At 38.2% G+C, this 16583-nt stretch overlaps 1 protein-coding gene and 1 long non-coding RNA gene across 2 annotated transcripts; both read left to right on the top strand.

Moving 5' to 3' along the window:
• Nucleotides 1-5822: 5822 nt before the first annotated feature.
• Nucleotides 5823-7770, top strand: LOC148931080 (uncharacterized). Its single transcript, XR_016137241.1, has 3 exons — nucleotides 5823-6078; nucleotides 6154-6267; nucleotides 7279-7770. It is a non-coding gene; the product is annotated as an uncharacterized LOC148931080 (long non-coding RNA).
• Nucleotides 7771-13169: 5399 nt separating this feature from the next.
• Nucleotides 13170-15638, top strand: LOC125216746 (metal-nicotianamine transporter YSL1-like). The gene is made up of 5 exons (XM_048118512.2): nucleotides 13170-13517; nucleotides 13588-13763; nucleotides 13848-13942; nucleotides 14016-14150; nucleotides 14229-15638. Exons 1-5 carry the CDS (start codon nucleotides 13196-13198, stop codon nucleotides 15445-15447), a joined length of 1947 nt encoding a protein of 648 aa, XP_047974469.1. The 5' UTR covers nucleotides 13170-13195; the 3' UTR covers nucleotides 15448-15638.
• Nucleotides 15639-16583: the final 945 nt, after the last annotated feature.

The raw sequence follows: 16583 nt of genomic DNA, 5'->3' as shown, positions 1-16583 counted from the left end.
GGGCTCTTCTCCTGAACAGATCTGGCTGATTGGAATGATAGTGGCTGGTGGCAGAATGCCATGATCGCTTCATTGATCTGATCATCTGTCAAGTCCTGTGTGAAAAAAGTTTCACACCATCCTGTCACCTCCTTTTCTACAGTCTGGCTCAGCTCCGAATTGTCAAACTGTTCCTGCATTAGTTCAGTCTCAAGATATTCTTGGACTAGGGGGTTAATTACATCTACAACATGCAAGTTTTCAACATCAAGCGGTTTTTTCATAGCTTCTTCAATGTTGAAGGTGTATTTCTCCCCATGATAGTCCAGGCATATGGTTCCATCAAACACATCAATAACAGTCTTCGCGGTGCGAAGGAAAGGTCTCCCCAGTAACACCCCACTAGACTCAGCAGATTCATTACCCCTCATTTTTATCACATGAAAATCAGCTGGGTATAGGAAATCATGCACTCTGACTATGACATTTTCCAATACTCCCTCAGGCGATATGCATGTTCTATCGGCCAACTGAATCACTACTTTAGTATCGACCAAACTGACTCCCACCAATTTTTTATATATTGACAGCGGTAGGACATTTATCGAAGCACCTAGATCACACATGGCATGCTCAATTTTAATATCACCTATAGAAATAGGAAGAGTGAACATACCTGGATCTGTACACTTTGACGGCATCCTCCTCTTTTGTATCACGGCGGATACATTTTCTCCTATAACAATCTTCCCATCAGGTTTGGTTTTTCCTGCTATGAATTCCTTGATGAACTTGCTGAAGGTGGGTATTTTCAGAGCCTGCAAAAAGGGTAGGTTAATCTCCAGCTTACTAAATATTTCCACAAGGTCCTCAGTATCATCTTTCTTTTTCTTGGCTTCTCCTCGATATGGGAATGGTTTGGGTCGCTTTACTGCATTCGTGGAACTCCCTGCTGGGGCTGCACCTGTCTCCCTGCTTCCCTCTTTAAGTTCCAACTCAGGTTCTGGATCAAGGAAAAATGGGTCACTTAGTCGAGGCATAGATCCCCTTAAATCTCCCTCCTGGAGGTCATCCTGTATAGGAATTTCTCTGAGTCCAGGATCATCTCCTCGAGACTTCTGATTCCCCTTTTCTCCGTTCATCTGTGAGGGTGTCTCCTCGTTTATCACTTGCTTCGGTCCTTCATAGCCTTTCCCCGATCTCAAGGTAATTTGACTAATATTTGCTCGGTCTGGTGGTTTGACAGTGGCAGGCAATTTCCCTTCATTTCCCCGCATTTCGTTCAGCGACGTGGCCAACTGGGACATCTGCTTTGCCAACATGTCCATGGCAGACTTCTGCTCCTGCTGGGCATCTTGAATTTTGTGCACCACGTCATTATTAGCCTGCATGTTATTCTGCATGTGTTGTTGGAAATTTACCAGGTCATGCACCATGTCATCAAGATTCCGCTGTGGTCGGAAACCTTGAATTGAACTGGGATTAAATCCTTGATTTTGATTGGTTCCAACCACCTGGTTCTGGCGAAAATTTCCCTGACCTCCTTGATTATTGTTGTACTGGGTTGCTGGACCTGGGTGACTCTGTTGGAAATTTTGATTGTTTCCTGAATTGTTCCTCTGATGCGGTGGCACATAAGAATTCCCTTGGTTGCTCTGGTTCCTGTTGTTCCAGTTATGCTGATCCCCTTGGTTACGGAAATTCCAGTTGTTCAACCCCTCTTGCTGCTTCCCTGCCCAGTTAGAATTATGCTGTGGTCCTTCCTGATTCCGGCTGGGCCATGTCTGCTGGTTCTCCGCTGGACCTGGGTGTTGTGACTGTGGTTGTTGGTTCCCTTCAGCCCATCTGAAACAAGGATTGTCCCTCCATGGTGCCTCCTTAATCTTCCACTGGTTCCAGTTGGTATTTTGATTACTTTGATTCCAATTCCCCATTGCATTCACTTGAGCTTGGAAATCTCCATCGAGTGAGGGATTATTGTAAAATTGAAGCTGATGTTCCTCTTGACCTGGGTTTTTTTCCTTATCAGTCGACCCAGGGGTATTTTTCTTTTCAATGGCATTTAGCAGTGCCTTCTCCAGTCGATCTATTCTGTCTCTAACCTCTTCTCCTTCTCGTTCCTTAACTGTGTTCGCGGAGCTTCTCCTCATGATAGCACGCGGGCAGTCATACGCCTTCTTCGCGTCGATTAATCTTCCCAGAATCTCGCGTGCCTCGCTTGCCTTATTCTTGGTGAAATTCCCCCCGCTCGAGGAATTCATTAAGTCCTTGGACTCAGGATTTGCCCCTTCGTAGAATAGATAAAATGTTTCAGCCTCCGTCATCCTGTGATTTGGGCAAGCGTCAAGCAGGCCTTTAAACCGAGACCAATATTGGCTTAAAGATTCATCGTAGTCCTGCTTACACTCTTGAATTTCTTTTTTCAAAGCGTTTGTCTTATTGGACGGAAAGAAATAGTCCAGGAACTCCAATTTGAAATCCCTCCATGTGGTGATCGAGTCAGGTGGAAGCCTCAGCAACCAAGTGTTTGCCTCTCCTTTCAATGCAAATGGAATCGCTCGCAGGCGATAGTCCTCCTCGGTAGTTTCGTTAGGCCTTTTCTGGATGCTACATAGCTTACTAAACTCGTTCAAAAACTCATAAGGACACTCATTCCTCCGTCCAGAGAATGTAGGTAAAACGCCCAGCACATTCGTCTTGATCTCAATAGACCGCTGACGTTGATTTGACACTATGGCATGAGCTGGCTCTCCGTCGAGATGTGCAGTTAGCGAACCAATCTCTGGGTCTAGGTCCACTAAGTTTGCCATTACAGACTCCTCTTCCTCCCTTTCCGAATGCTCAGTTTCTGACGACGACCGTGAATCCTCTTTCCCCGATGAATTCCACTCTTCTTCACTCCCTGATTCAAACGGAAATGGATCTACAGTTGACAACCCCGATCTGGTAGTTATGGCGGATGTTGATTCCTTAACTTGCCACTTCAACTGCACGTTCCTTGACCAAGATGGGTTGCTCCAGATTCCTGACCTTGAGCCCTTGCTCATAAACTGCCAAAAGCGAAATTCAAAAGATTAAAACTATTTACACCAAATCTCTAAACACATAAACAAACTACGCCATCCATCCCCGGCAACGGCGCCATTTGAAGAGTTGATTTTCTGCTTGCTGTATCCTATCAATTTCTAATTACACACTTCCTAGATCCAGTAAATCAACTAGATCACAAGGTCTAGAGACTCACAAGACTGGAAGTCTGGTCGTTGGTACGCAAGCAAACCTTCAAAACCCTCAACCACAGATACTAAACTAGCACAGGGAAGTAGGGATCGATCCCACAGAGATGGACTCGTATAGTACATGCATAGAGATTTGGAAACTATTTTTGGGTTGGCTGCTGCCACGCATATTTTGGGTTGAGGAATTTAACTAAGTGAATTTGGAAATAAAGTACGCTATGCTAACTGCTAGATCTAGGCGAAAATGAATTTTGCATAAGAACTAAGTCAAATCAACTACTAGATCTGGGACTTCTACGAACATATCTAGACCAAGGAGATTAAATCAAGTGGGGACCAAACTCTGAAAAAGGTAAGTACGGACAGAATCGAATCTGCAGCCTAACTAACTAAAGCATCAACTGAAAATGACTTCATCTTCTTCAACAAACACAAATAAATGCAGAGATCGAGAAAAACAAACTCAGATGTAGATTGGAAACATAATTTTAACGGTAAACGAAACAACGACGGAAATCACACTACTAGACGAAGCAAACCAAGCAGAACAAAATCCCCATAATCTCATGCACAAATTTCACCTCCCCTGTTCAGATCCACACTTCGGATGCTAAATCCACTCCGGATCCAAGCATCAGAACAACAAACCAACCAAACACAACTCCATAGCCATGATTCTCAAATCTATTAAGATATTCAGCAACAAATTCAAGATAGCATCTCAAATAAACACTCCGAAATAGCAAGCATCATAATAATCAACACGAAATCTAACTTCATCAAAGCAAATCAAATGTAAACAGAACGGATAAACTGATTCAGCAACAAAACAACAAGCTCGACTTCCAAACGTGAAGTTCGAGACTGAACTGAGTACCAAACAGAAATTTTAAAAGAACAATTGTTTCTTCGCCCTCAAGGGACGGTGATGCACTGATACGTAATTCACGAAAACGAAAACCACCCCAAATTTCCCATATCCCTAGTGTGTGTGCTAAGAGCGTGACTGTGTGTGGAGTGTAACCGATCTGCCATTCTTGTTGCGCACTCCTTTATTTATAAGCTTCGAGGTGGGGCCCAGCGAGGTATTGATTGACTTGATTGCCCTCAGCTTTTGGCTTCCTTCCTCTAGCTTTTCCTCTTGATTCCGTTCCTGCTCCTCGCTAGATCTACTCCTCCAGCATCTCCTGGATCTAGCGCTACACACACACCTGGCTTAACAAAACTTGTTAGATCCAGCAGAAATGTGATGTTTTTCACTATATAACCAATGCATGAAATTAGCCTTATCAGATGTCTGTGTGATAATATTCTAGAGGGATTTTGTGATATATTTACTTTTCAGATTCTTGCTTTATGTGATGAAATTGCTCTACTGTTCATACCGTTGCCATTCCAAAGAGCTAACTAAGTTTCATTTTCTGATATCATTTCCCTTGACTGTTCATTTCTCCTTATATAATTCAGTTTTATGTCTTGTTTGCAGACAACAAAGAGCTAGGCCCATAATTATTGATCGTGGACTGCATCTCTCAAAGAAATCTGGTGTTTTCAGGGCCAAAGAAATCCGGTGTTTTCAGATTATTCACTGGTATTCTGGAAATCTCTTAGACTTAATGTACTAATTTTCCCACTTCATATATATAAGCACAAGTCTAATAACTTACATAAATGTCAAAAAGCATAGTTATTTCTTCTGAAAGACAATGAGATACATGCTCCTTTCTGCATTGTCATCATGATTTTTTTGAAGCTTGATGTAATGTAGCTTCACTTGACACATCACTTTACTGTCTTTGTGAATTATTTTTTCTGTTACATTTTTTAGCTTGTGTGAAACTGTAGTTATTGTTGTGGTTTTTGTGAATTTGGTCGATTCCGTGTGAAATGTAGTTATTGCTGTGGTTTTTGATCTATGTCATGAGGTATTGAGGTTGTGTGTTTTTGGTGGGATTTTGCTGCATTGTCTGATGTGTCAATTCCTTTTCCAATATTACAATATTGTTTTTCTTTCTTCATGCCTACTGAAAAGTACTAATCACATGCTCCTTTCTGCCTTGTTTGTGGTAGTTATATAATTGTAGAATGAGAGGGTCATCATTGGGACGCTCAACTACATAATCCGATGACTCACGGCCACTTGGTTCTTTAGAGTTGGTGGACGAGAATAGTGACGAGGAGTATTCAACCGCTGCTAACGTTGAAGTAGAATGTAGAGATGCAGCCACTAAAAATGCTAAAAAGTAAAAAAAAGATGGATATAAGAGGGACGCAAGAGGCCGGATATATGTACAACTTAGGGATGGAACGTACGTGCTCATTTAATTTTATGCATTCATTATATTATTTTTTAAGTTACTAATTGTATATTAATATACAGATTGCGTCCGACTGGTGTAGTAGCCAACATATGCAATAAGGCTTTCAAGCACATAGTTGATCCGGGAGGATACAGCCAGGCAAAGCTTTCGGAGGAATATATTAACCATTATTGGAAAGAATTTGAGGTCAAATTGTGCATTTTATATTTATAACTCAGTTATCATAAATTATTTAATACTTTATTATTTTGCAGAAAGATGCCAACTGCGAAGCTTATGATCAAGTGGAATGCAAGAAAGCTTTTCACAGTCAGAGCAAAGCTAGGTACGGTGATTACATTGGTTATAAAAGAAAGACAATGAAGAAACCGGCCTATTTCACGGATGCCCAGTGGACGACATACACCGATGCCTGGCAGCTTCCTGAGAATATTAAGGTTTCTGAGAGGTGCTCGAGAAATCGTTGACAAGGGCGTGCGAAGGCCTTTGGAACACATTGTAATGGTTGTATTCCATTTGAAGAGACAGTTGAAATAATGGTAAAATTTATATTGTTCTAGTTTGATTTCTTTCCTTTTTTGATTATATTTTTAATCCTTTTTAATGTTTTGCAGACAGAGGAAAATGACGGGACAATGCCTCCATTTGTAGATATCTTTGGTAGGACTCACACATTCAAAACAAAAGATTCACAAGGCTTGGTTTCTGAACGCGCAACACAGATTCGTGTAAGTTTAATCTTAATTTGACTAATTTGACAGTAAAAGATCAGATGATTCAGTAATGTGCATATGCTTGAAACCAGCCTACTTAGTGTATAAATGCAGGTTTTAGCTTCTCTTCCTTTTATATGCATGCTAGTGGTATTAATAACCTTAGATGGCCTCCATTCCATGGCAATGTTCTGCTTTCCTCATTGTTTTTCCAACTTTTTAGTGGATTGTTTTGGTTAGTTCATACCGTCAAAACCCCACTGCATTAGAAGATGTATGATCTCACAATTATCAAGCTACAAAGAGTAAAGAGTAAAAGTATATGATAGAGAAAGGGAAAGATATAATCAGTACATTCTGACTTGGATTAATTTCTTAGAACTACATGATAATAGGTATTCTGAGTTAGCATTTATCCTATTGTTTAGTAGTAGCTTTAGGGAAAGCATCCTTGAAAATGGCAGAATCATAAGACTTATTCATCGTGTGATTCTCATGCCAGAATCATAAGACTTATTCATGACACATAGAATTCTGCCTTGAATGTGGGTAATTCAGCAATCCAATATGGTTATGATTATATTAGGCTCTCCGGTAACTAATTCCTTTAGACGCTACAACCTCAGATTTGGTTATGATGTAGGACTCAGAAAATTACCTTGGACTTGTTATGACATAGAATTACCATTTGCGTAGCAAACACTAATACTGAAGATGATCTTGGACTTGGTTAGGATGTAGAATTACCATCTGCGTAGCAAACACGAATACTGAAGATTACCTTGGACTTGGTTATGCCGTAGAATTACCATTTGCGTAGCATCCTTGAATTATCTTGTCTTGTTGAACATTATACATAAGTGTACAGAATGTTTGTGGATCTTGCTGTGAAACTTGTCAGTTTGTTGTGAAACTGTTTTGCAGTGAAACTTGTCAGTTTGTTGTGAAACTTGTCAGTTTGTTGTGAAACTGTTTGTTTGCTCACCTGCTTATAGTAGTATCTAATTTGTGTTTGCTTGTTGGAAGGATGATGTTAGGACAAGGGCAGAAGAATTAAGAGCCGAAGGGGTTGAGAATCCGGATTTAGATGCCATTTTCTTGTAGCGTCATGGGAAGGTGAAGAAGAGAAAGCAGATTCCTGGGGCAGGAAGTGCAACAAAATTATACTTCCCATCAGCTACATCAGCATATGCATCTGTACGCTCGACCGACATCGATCCTAGCAAGATGGACGAGCTGATCGAGCAACAACTTAAAGAAGAGCGGGAGAAAATGCATGCCGAGATGAATGAGAGAGAGAGAAAAATTAAGGAAGCGAATGATATGAATATGGAAATGATGAAGGAGCAGATGAAAGAGCAGATGAAAGAAGAGATGAGGAGCTTGTTCAGTGAAAAATTTGGTTAAATATAGATTTAGACTTGCATTTTGAATTGATCAACTTTGAGAATTTTGGTGAAATATAGATTTAGACTTGCATTTTGAATTGATCAACTTTGTGAAACAATTGAATTCTTGTAATCCATTGGGCTTTTCAATTAGTTTATTTTATTTCTAGTTTTGGTTTAATGTCATTTTAATTTCATTGAATTAACAATTAAAATGAAGCTGAAATAATAAAAAAAATATGAAAAAATAATGAAATTCGTGAATATGAATGAAATGTACAATTCTAGCACCAAATTGTGCTAGGAGTTTTGAAATGCAGTATTCCAAGCACCAAATTGTGCTAGGTTTTGTTTCTTGAATCACATTACTCCGAGCACTAAACTATGGTAGGATTCTGAGACGCATTTCGAGCACATACTGGTGCTAGGAAGAGCATTATTCCGAGCACACATTGGTGCTAGGAGAGCATTATTTCGAGCACACACTGGTACTAGGAAGAGCAGAGGAGTTGACCAAGTTTCCTAGCACGTTTCGAGTGCTCGGAAAAATTTGAGTTTTGCTCGGAGAGGCGCTCGGAAATAATTCCGAGCGAGCAAATTACTAGCACCCTATGTGCTCGAAAATATGCTCGGAAACCTCTATTTTTCCTAGCACTTTGGGGTTATTCCTAGCACTTCGGTGCTAGGTAAACGCGCGTTTTTTTTGTAGTGAATTATGAAAGAAATTGTTTATCAGAGGGAAAAATATGGAGTATACTACAAATTCTACCAGAAATTTCCAATTGATTCTCTCTTTCAACTATTAAAACTTAGTCAAGTAAGATGCGGTTGGTTGTAAAGTTAATTCAATTTATCAAGTCTAACCAAACACCACCTTGTAAGCAATGCTTTTCTTTCTTTAGTAAAAAAGTGAACTACAAAACTATACTAAGGGTTTGAACCTTTTAGTACCCAATATTTAAAAAATCACATGTTCAATATAAAAAATTACACAAAATTCCAAAATCAGTCTTTTTTTTTTTACAATTCTACCCTTCAAGGCCTGGTGTATTTGTCCATTTACACTCTCAAAATCACATTCATTCTGCATATTCCTTTACTACACTAAATAACGCAACTGTTACAGACTAGAGTTTAATTAATTTCATATAAACACTCCAATTTCAGTATTTCATCACCATGAAATCTAATAGCTCGCTCATTTTAATCGTTTATCCGTTGAGGTAGAATACAATTATACAAACCCCTCAACACCAAAAAATATCTACTATTTGAGTGTGTGAATGGCCTTTTTTTTGCGGCCCATCACCCTCACAAGCCCAACATCTACTGGATTTGAATGTGTAAAATGGGTAAAGTGGCAATCAAGACGATATTTCGACTGACAAGCCAATTAAATTTGATTTGGAGCAATCCAATTTGGTGTTCAAAATCTGGAAATCTTTTAATTCGTGCATTCTTAAGATGATTTTTTGTGTGTGTGCAATTTCAGATAAACTGCACAATTCGTGTATATTATCTCTTAAATAAAAGATAAAAATTGGATTCAAAACAAAGAAAAGGAGAGAGAAAAAATAACTCTCGTTGTATATGAAAATAGAATAATTTAAACAAAAGCTTATTTGAAAATAATAATAATAAAAAATAGATAACAAAATATAAGAAAAATAATACTCTACTACTATACTAGATAAACTTGATTCATAAGAAATCAAAGTGGGGAAATTTCTTTCCTCCTTTTCTTTGTAATGTTCATAAAAGAGTTTGTGAAGTGTGATTATCCTTTTGTCCGTAATTTATACAACATGTGTGTCTGTCTAGTGGCGTGTTCCAGAGTTTGTAGAGGGTGTGTTTTTAATTGAAAATATGTAGAGCTGAAAAAAGAAAAAATATTGTTGAAGTTGAGCAAAGCATAATCCCCACCTATTACACTAAAACAAAAAGAACAGATAAAGACACTTTTTAATGCTATTAAAAATGCTAATTTGTGTGTCTAATTATACCACCAATATTTCATAAATTATTTTTATTGTAGGTGTCTCAACTAAAATTAGGAGATATAAATAAAAGCGTCCTAAAAAAATAAGTAAAAGATTAAGATAATTTGCCATCAACTTAGAAATACTTTCTTTTATGTCATAAAATTATTTAAAAAAAAATTCAGCATTAGTACGTAATTGTTTTTCAATTTTTTATCGTTAAAAGATAAGTTTTTTATAGTGATAACATATTTAAATTTGTAGTACTACTATTATTTATTTAAGTTGAAGTTGAGCCAAGCGTCTAATCACCACTTATTAATATATTTAAATCTGAAGTATATTATTTATTGAATAAAATCTAAAGTGGGAAAATATATAGCTAAGTAGAGTTTTATGGTGGGAAAGGCAGTGAACAAGGTTTACATTCCTTTTAAATTTAATTATTCTAACAACTTAGGAAATGGTCATATATTTATCTTATGGTATACTACAAATCAAGGATATATATGAGATACTAATTGGTCCAAAAACGAGTTTGGTACATGTAAATGAATATATAAATAGTGGTCCATTTTTTGAAAGAAATTAAATTATACATAAAAATATCGAAACATCCCCTGAATCAACAAATTAAACTATACATAAAAATATCGAAACTTCCGTGATGAATCAACTTACATGACCACACTAAACTCAAGATATTTATGTAATTAACCACTCATCAATTATAGATTAAACCCAAAAAAAGAATTAGAGAAAGTTTTATCATGTCATGAGCTTTTATAGTTTTCTCGATGTATATTTGCACTTGCAACATTACTTAACGCTATATATGTTCTATGCTCTCTTTTGCTTGTAGGAGTATTGCAGGCTTTCAGTACACGAGGCTTAAATATAAAATATGAAATGTGCAAATTAATTGAATTATTCAAATTGGAGTTCCTAAGTTGCTAGTATTCTTGTATTTTGTTTTTTCTGAACTTGAGACTTGAGTATATGAAGTTGTCTCTGGAATTTGGAATCCAACTACTACACTCCACTCTTACTGTCGCAATTTATGATATGGCTTGGGTCAACCCTCGTGTTCAACCCTATTAAGTGGAGTACTACTCCAAATTCAATTCAGTTGACTATCCTCCCAAAGAAATGGTAGGCCGGTCACCCCTTTTCCTATAGTCCCAGAATCCCCAATTTAAATAAATTTGGTAAAAACTAAAAAGTTATCGAGACCGTATTAAATTAGAGTAATTATCTAAATTTAGAGACAAAAAAATCAACTAACCAAACAATATGTCCTCTTTCTACAATATTATCAATCCTCCAATAATAACACTAGTCATCCCAACCCCTAAATGACTAGCGGCTTGCCAATGAGTCCTAACTTAAATGACTAAATTGAGATACTATAAGATTCTTTCGGTGAGAGGTCTTTGGCTAATCTTGCTTATTTGTGGGTATTTATTCAATTTAGTTCGTCTAATAGTAGTGTGGTAAATGTTTTGGATTCGAGCCCATCATGACATGATCTTTAAATTTATGTTCATTTGTCGAAAACAAAAGAGTGACATGAGCCGGATATATAGATGCCAAATTTTATATTGGTAAATTTTCCTGATAGCAAAATGCCAAAATTATGTACATTACAAATTTGAAAATTTGAAGTTAGTATCCACACCATTGGTATAGTTGACAGGGACTAAAGTGAAGACTACATAAGTCAAGGTCGTCCATTGAAAATATCTCAAAGCAGTGAATGTATGCTGATAGAGGTTGAAATTATTGATAAGTATTTATGGTTGTGATAATTAATGTAATTTTCTATGAATAAATTTCGTACTTTTATTTCTTAAAATTTTAAGTTGATGTACTCTATTTTATGTTTAACATTAGGTTGATCGATATTACTTGGATCTTGCTAACGATCTAATTTTAAGAATTATCTGGAAGTTGCAGAGTATGATGTCACCAAATAAGAAATAATGGCATTTAAAAGTTAAAAGTACAGGATCTTAATCTGACTTGATATAGAATTATTTTACGGATGCGCATATAATATAGTACTACTAATTACGCAAATGAAGATCGAGATTAGCTGAACTAATCGATACAACAGTTAACTCTACCCCAGATACACCTGGACCTTAAGATTAACTAATACTCCATACTACTACTACTAAATTAATAAAAAAATATTCATAAGTATGCCCTTGAAATATAATTTGATATCTCATGGTCCCAAAACAATTTCCTCACATTTCGAGTGAAGCCAACTCTGGCATGACACGTAAGCAGTGACTAATAATTAGATGCCGTACACTTCTCAAGTTCTGAAATCTATGTAAGAATCTAAGGTTATTATTAAGAAAGTTACCAACGTTCAGGTTTTAAATTAATTTAAACATCGCTATAATAAGTTAATAATACTAGTACCATTGATGCAAAACAGACGCTCCAAATTTTTTTAAAGATTGTCTAAGTGTGGACATACTAACATCGTTCTCCATATGTAGAAAGGTCAAAGTATCAATTTCCACTGCTAATTAAAGATTCAAGATTACAAGAAATCTGATGTGGCTTTATATTTTTCTATTGTTGCATTCATGTTCTAACTAAGATTCATTTAATATTCACGCCATATCATATTTTCACCATTGAAAATGTTTAGAAGTGCCTGGATACAAAGCGACATAATATACTGTAATTGCAAGTTGGCAACAATGTCAAAAACCTAAAAACTAAGTCACAGTAGGTAACTTTTTATAATTAACCCTTATGTCTAACGAACAATTATCTTGAATTATGAATCTTATAATTTAAAGGATTGAAAAGGGAGTATTCATCTTCGATTCATTAGATACAATGTACTCCCCCCGTCCCTGGTTAAGAGTAACATTTTTTCATTTCGGTCTATCCCTAATTAAGAGTCACATTCATTTTTACCATTAAGTAGGTCTCACATTCCACTAACTCAATTCACTCACATTTTATTATAAAACCAATATAAAAAAATGGGTCTCACATTCCACTAACTTTTTCAACTAACTTTTCTTTACATTTTTTAAAACTCGTGCCCGGTCAAAGTGTGACTCTTAATTGGGGACGGAGGGAGTAATTTTGATAGTGTGGGAAAGGGCCAAGATACATTGTCGAGAAAAATGCAATTAGACAAGAAATAAGATTAGATGTGACCTTTAATTACAAGTAAACATGGCAACTGAAAACTGTGTATGTACGTATATCATGAAGCCTAGGAGTAGGAGAGATAAATGAATGTTAATAATTGATTCTCCAAAAAGAAATAATCACACAACCTTTCTGCAGATAATTGTGGAGAAGCTTCTCTTTTACCCACTATTCATTTAAATTATTGTACAATGTAACATGTAGCATACATGATTGGTTGCTTGTTTCCTCGATATTCCAAGTGATTAATACCACTTGACTTTAATTTCATCCAACTTGATTCAACCATAAACGTCGAAATCAAACCAGCACACTACCTCTAGCTAACACCAATTATAAATAACTCACTTATTTTTGTTAATAACTACTACTTCCTCCGTCCACGAATAAATGTCTTCAACCATGGACGATGGCGTGGACGAGTCGAAGGAGAGGGAGGTGGTGCAGCCATGGCACGAGCAGCTAACGCTGCGCGGGCTTGTAGCAAGCGTGGTGATAGGGTCCATATTCAGCATTATCGCGATGAAGATAACTCTGACGATTGGGATCACTCCTCACTTCAACGTGTCGGCGGCGCTTCTCGCCTTCATATTCATTCGGACATGGACAAAGGTGCTTGCCAAACTGGGGATCGCTTCTGCTCCTTTCACCAAGCAGGAAAACACCATGATTCAGACTTGCTCTGTTGCATGCTACAGTATTGCGCTTGGAGGTTGTTTATTTTTTTTTTAATAAATTTAAATACTTAAATTTTGTTAATTGGTGTTGTGAATATGATTTAGGAGGATTTGCGTCGTATCTGCTGGCGATGAACAGGAAAATGTTTGAGTTATCGGGCGGGTTGAGCGTGGCAGGGAACAGTCCGAGTAGCATAAAACAGCCCGGGATCGGTTGGATGACTGCTTTCCTGTTTTTAGTTTGTTTTGTAGGCCTATTCGTCTTGATTCCTCTTCGAAAAGTGAGTGTTTTTTTGTCCATGTATTATGTATATCTGGTGTTGATTGGAGTTATCTGATGACTTTTGATTTTAAATAACGTGTAGATATTGATCATCGACTACAAATTGACATTTCCTAGTGGATTGGCTACTGCAGTACTAATCAATGGATTTCACGGCAGAGGAGACAAAATGGCTAAGTAATACACTGTATTTGTATTTTTTTGACTAATTTAGTGAAATGTTTATTGACAAGATTGATGAATTTTGTAGGAAGCAAGTGAATGGATTCATCAAGAGCTTCGCCGGCAGCTTCGTGTGGGGTTTCTTCCAGTGGTTCTACACAGCAACAGACAACTGCGGCTTCTCTCAATTCCCCACTTTCGGCCTCCAAGCAAAGAAACAAACGTATGAAATTAAGAACTATCCATTGTTGTTATGAGTTATGAGAATTAGTAGTGACAAATTGTGTACATGTTTGGGCAGATTTTATTTCGATTTCAGCTTGACATATGTGGGCACTGGCATGATCTGCTCCCACGCGGTTAACCTGTCGTTGCTGCTCGGTGCTGTCGTTTCGTACGGGCTAATGTGGCCGCTCATCCACCAGCGCAAAGGAGACTGGTTTCCAGCCGACATCCCGGAATCCAGCATGAAAAGCCTCATGGGCTACAAGGCCTTCATCCCCATCGCCCTCCTCCTCGGCGACGGCCTCTACAACTTCGTCAAGATACTAGGCATCACATTCATCAACATCCGCAACCGGAGGCTCAATCAGAACTCCACTCATCCTAACTCCACCGCAGTTAATCCCACTCAGGACGAGGTCTTCGTCAGCGAACGCCTCCCCTTCTGGATAGCAGCGGTCGGTTACCTCATCTTCGCAGTCATCTCCGTCATCGCAATCCCCTTCATCTTCCCCGACCTGAAATGGTATCTGGTGGTGATGGCCTACGTGGTGACGCCGTGCCTCGCCTTCTGCAACGCGTACGGGGCCGGCCTCACCGACATGAACATGTCGTACAACTACGGCAAGGTCGGCCTCTTCATCGTCGCCGCCATCTCCGGGAAGGAGCACGGCGTGCTGACGTCGCTCGCCGCCTGCGGGCTCTTCAAGTCCATCATCAATGTCTCGTGCATTCTGATGCAGGATTTCAAGACCGGCCACCTGACGCTGACGTCGCCGAGGGCGATGCTGCTGAGCCAGAGCGTGGGGACGGCGCTGGGGTGCGTTGTGTCGCCGCTGAGCTTCTTCTTGTTCTACAAGGCGTTCGACATCGGGAACCCGGAGAAGGAGTTCAAGGCGCCGTTTGGGATAATATATAGGAACTTGGCGATCATCGGAGTGGAGGGGTTCTCGGCGCTGCCGAGGCATTGCTTGCAGCTGTGCTACGGGTTCTTTGCGGCGGCGGTGGGGATAAACTTGGTGAAGGATATGTCGCCGGCGAGGGTGGGGAAGTGGGTGCCGCTGCCGACGGCGATGGCGGTGCCGTTTCTGATTGGGGGATACTTTGCGGTGGATATGTGTGTGGGGACGCTGGTTGTGTATCTGTGGCATAGGTTCAGGTCCAAGACGGCGGCGCTGATGGTGCCGGCGGTGGCGTCGGGTTTGATATGTGGGGAGGGGCTGTGGATACTTCCGGCCTCGATTTTGGCTTTGGCCAAAGTGAATCCACCGATTTGCATGAAATTCTTGGCCGGGTAGTTAGTTAGTAGTACTAGTAGTAATTTGTAAGAATGAAAACTAGTAGTAGAACTTTGTTAGGTTGGGTAGTTATAAAATCTACCCATTTCCTACAAGTCTATCATCTGTGTATAAGAAATATATACTGTCATTGATAACAGGAATACGAGATACTCCCTCCGTCCCATTATATATATAGTACATTTCTTTTAGGCACAGATTTTTATATAATGGTATTTATTGTTTAGTAGTTAAATAAAAAGAGAATAAAGTAAGAGTTATAAATAAGTAGAAGAAAAAAAGGGAGAGATGTTAAAGTAAGAGAGTGATAATCGTATTTCTTTATTGCCATAAAAAGAAAATGTGTCACTTATAGTGGGACAAAAAAATATATATATCTCACTTATAGTTAGACGGAGAGAGTAATATGTTTTTACTTTTTAGAGACCGGTATAAAAAAGATTTACTTGGTGACTAATCTAAAAATCTATGCCTTTCTACAATTTATGAATAATCTTACTACAAAATATGCTTATGGCCTCATATTTACATACGTGTGTCAGTGACAACCGTGTTTTACTTTAAATTTTTGAGGGGATGCCCAGACTCCAGATCTGAAATGGTGATAATTTTCAAAAGAATTCAATAGTATAATCACAACTTTTACTATTGTTAGTTTGCAACCAGATGCGGATATTTAGTAATATTAGGAGAATGACAATTTTTAATAAGGCAATTTAACAATTGGCTTTAAAATAATCAATTAATTTGTGTTAGTCTAAATTTTAATTTTAAATTCGCACAACTAGATCAGAAAATAATATTGAAACCTTTCATAGATTTGATGTAGGAGTAGTAATTTTAAATGTTAGCATTAACAAATACACCACCCTCAGATCTTTATGCTTGGCAGCAGGAAAAGGGTCCCTTCTCCCCCTCTGTATCTCTAAAAATCTGTCATAGCAAACTTGCCTTCAGCATTCACCTCATCTTCTTTAAATTCTCCACAATATAATCATTGTTGAGTTTAATGCAACCTTGAGTTTCCACGAGTGGGCCAACTGACTGACTAGTACACGAGTGAATAGATAAATTTCAAAGACAGGCTAGATAACTGGAAAACATCGTAGATCAAAAATTTCAACATTCATGAAAGG

This window comes from Salvia hispanica, chromosome 3 (genome assembly GCF_029641045.1).
Source record: "Salvia hispanica isolate PSC_SH4W2 chromosome 3, Shi_PSC_v1, whole genome shotgun sequence".
Lineage (NCBI taxonomy): Eukaryota > Viridiplantae > Streptophyta > Magnoliopsida > Lamiales > Lamiaceae > Salvia > Salvia hispanica.
The sequence above is the reverse complement of the archived record's forward strand: the minus strand, read 5'-3'. Positions and strand labels throughout refer to the sequence as shown.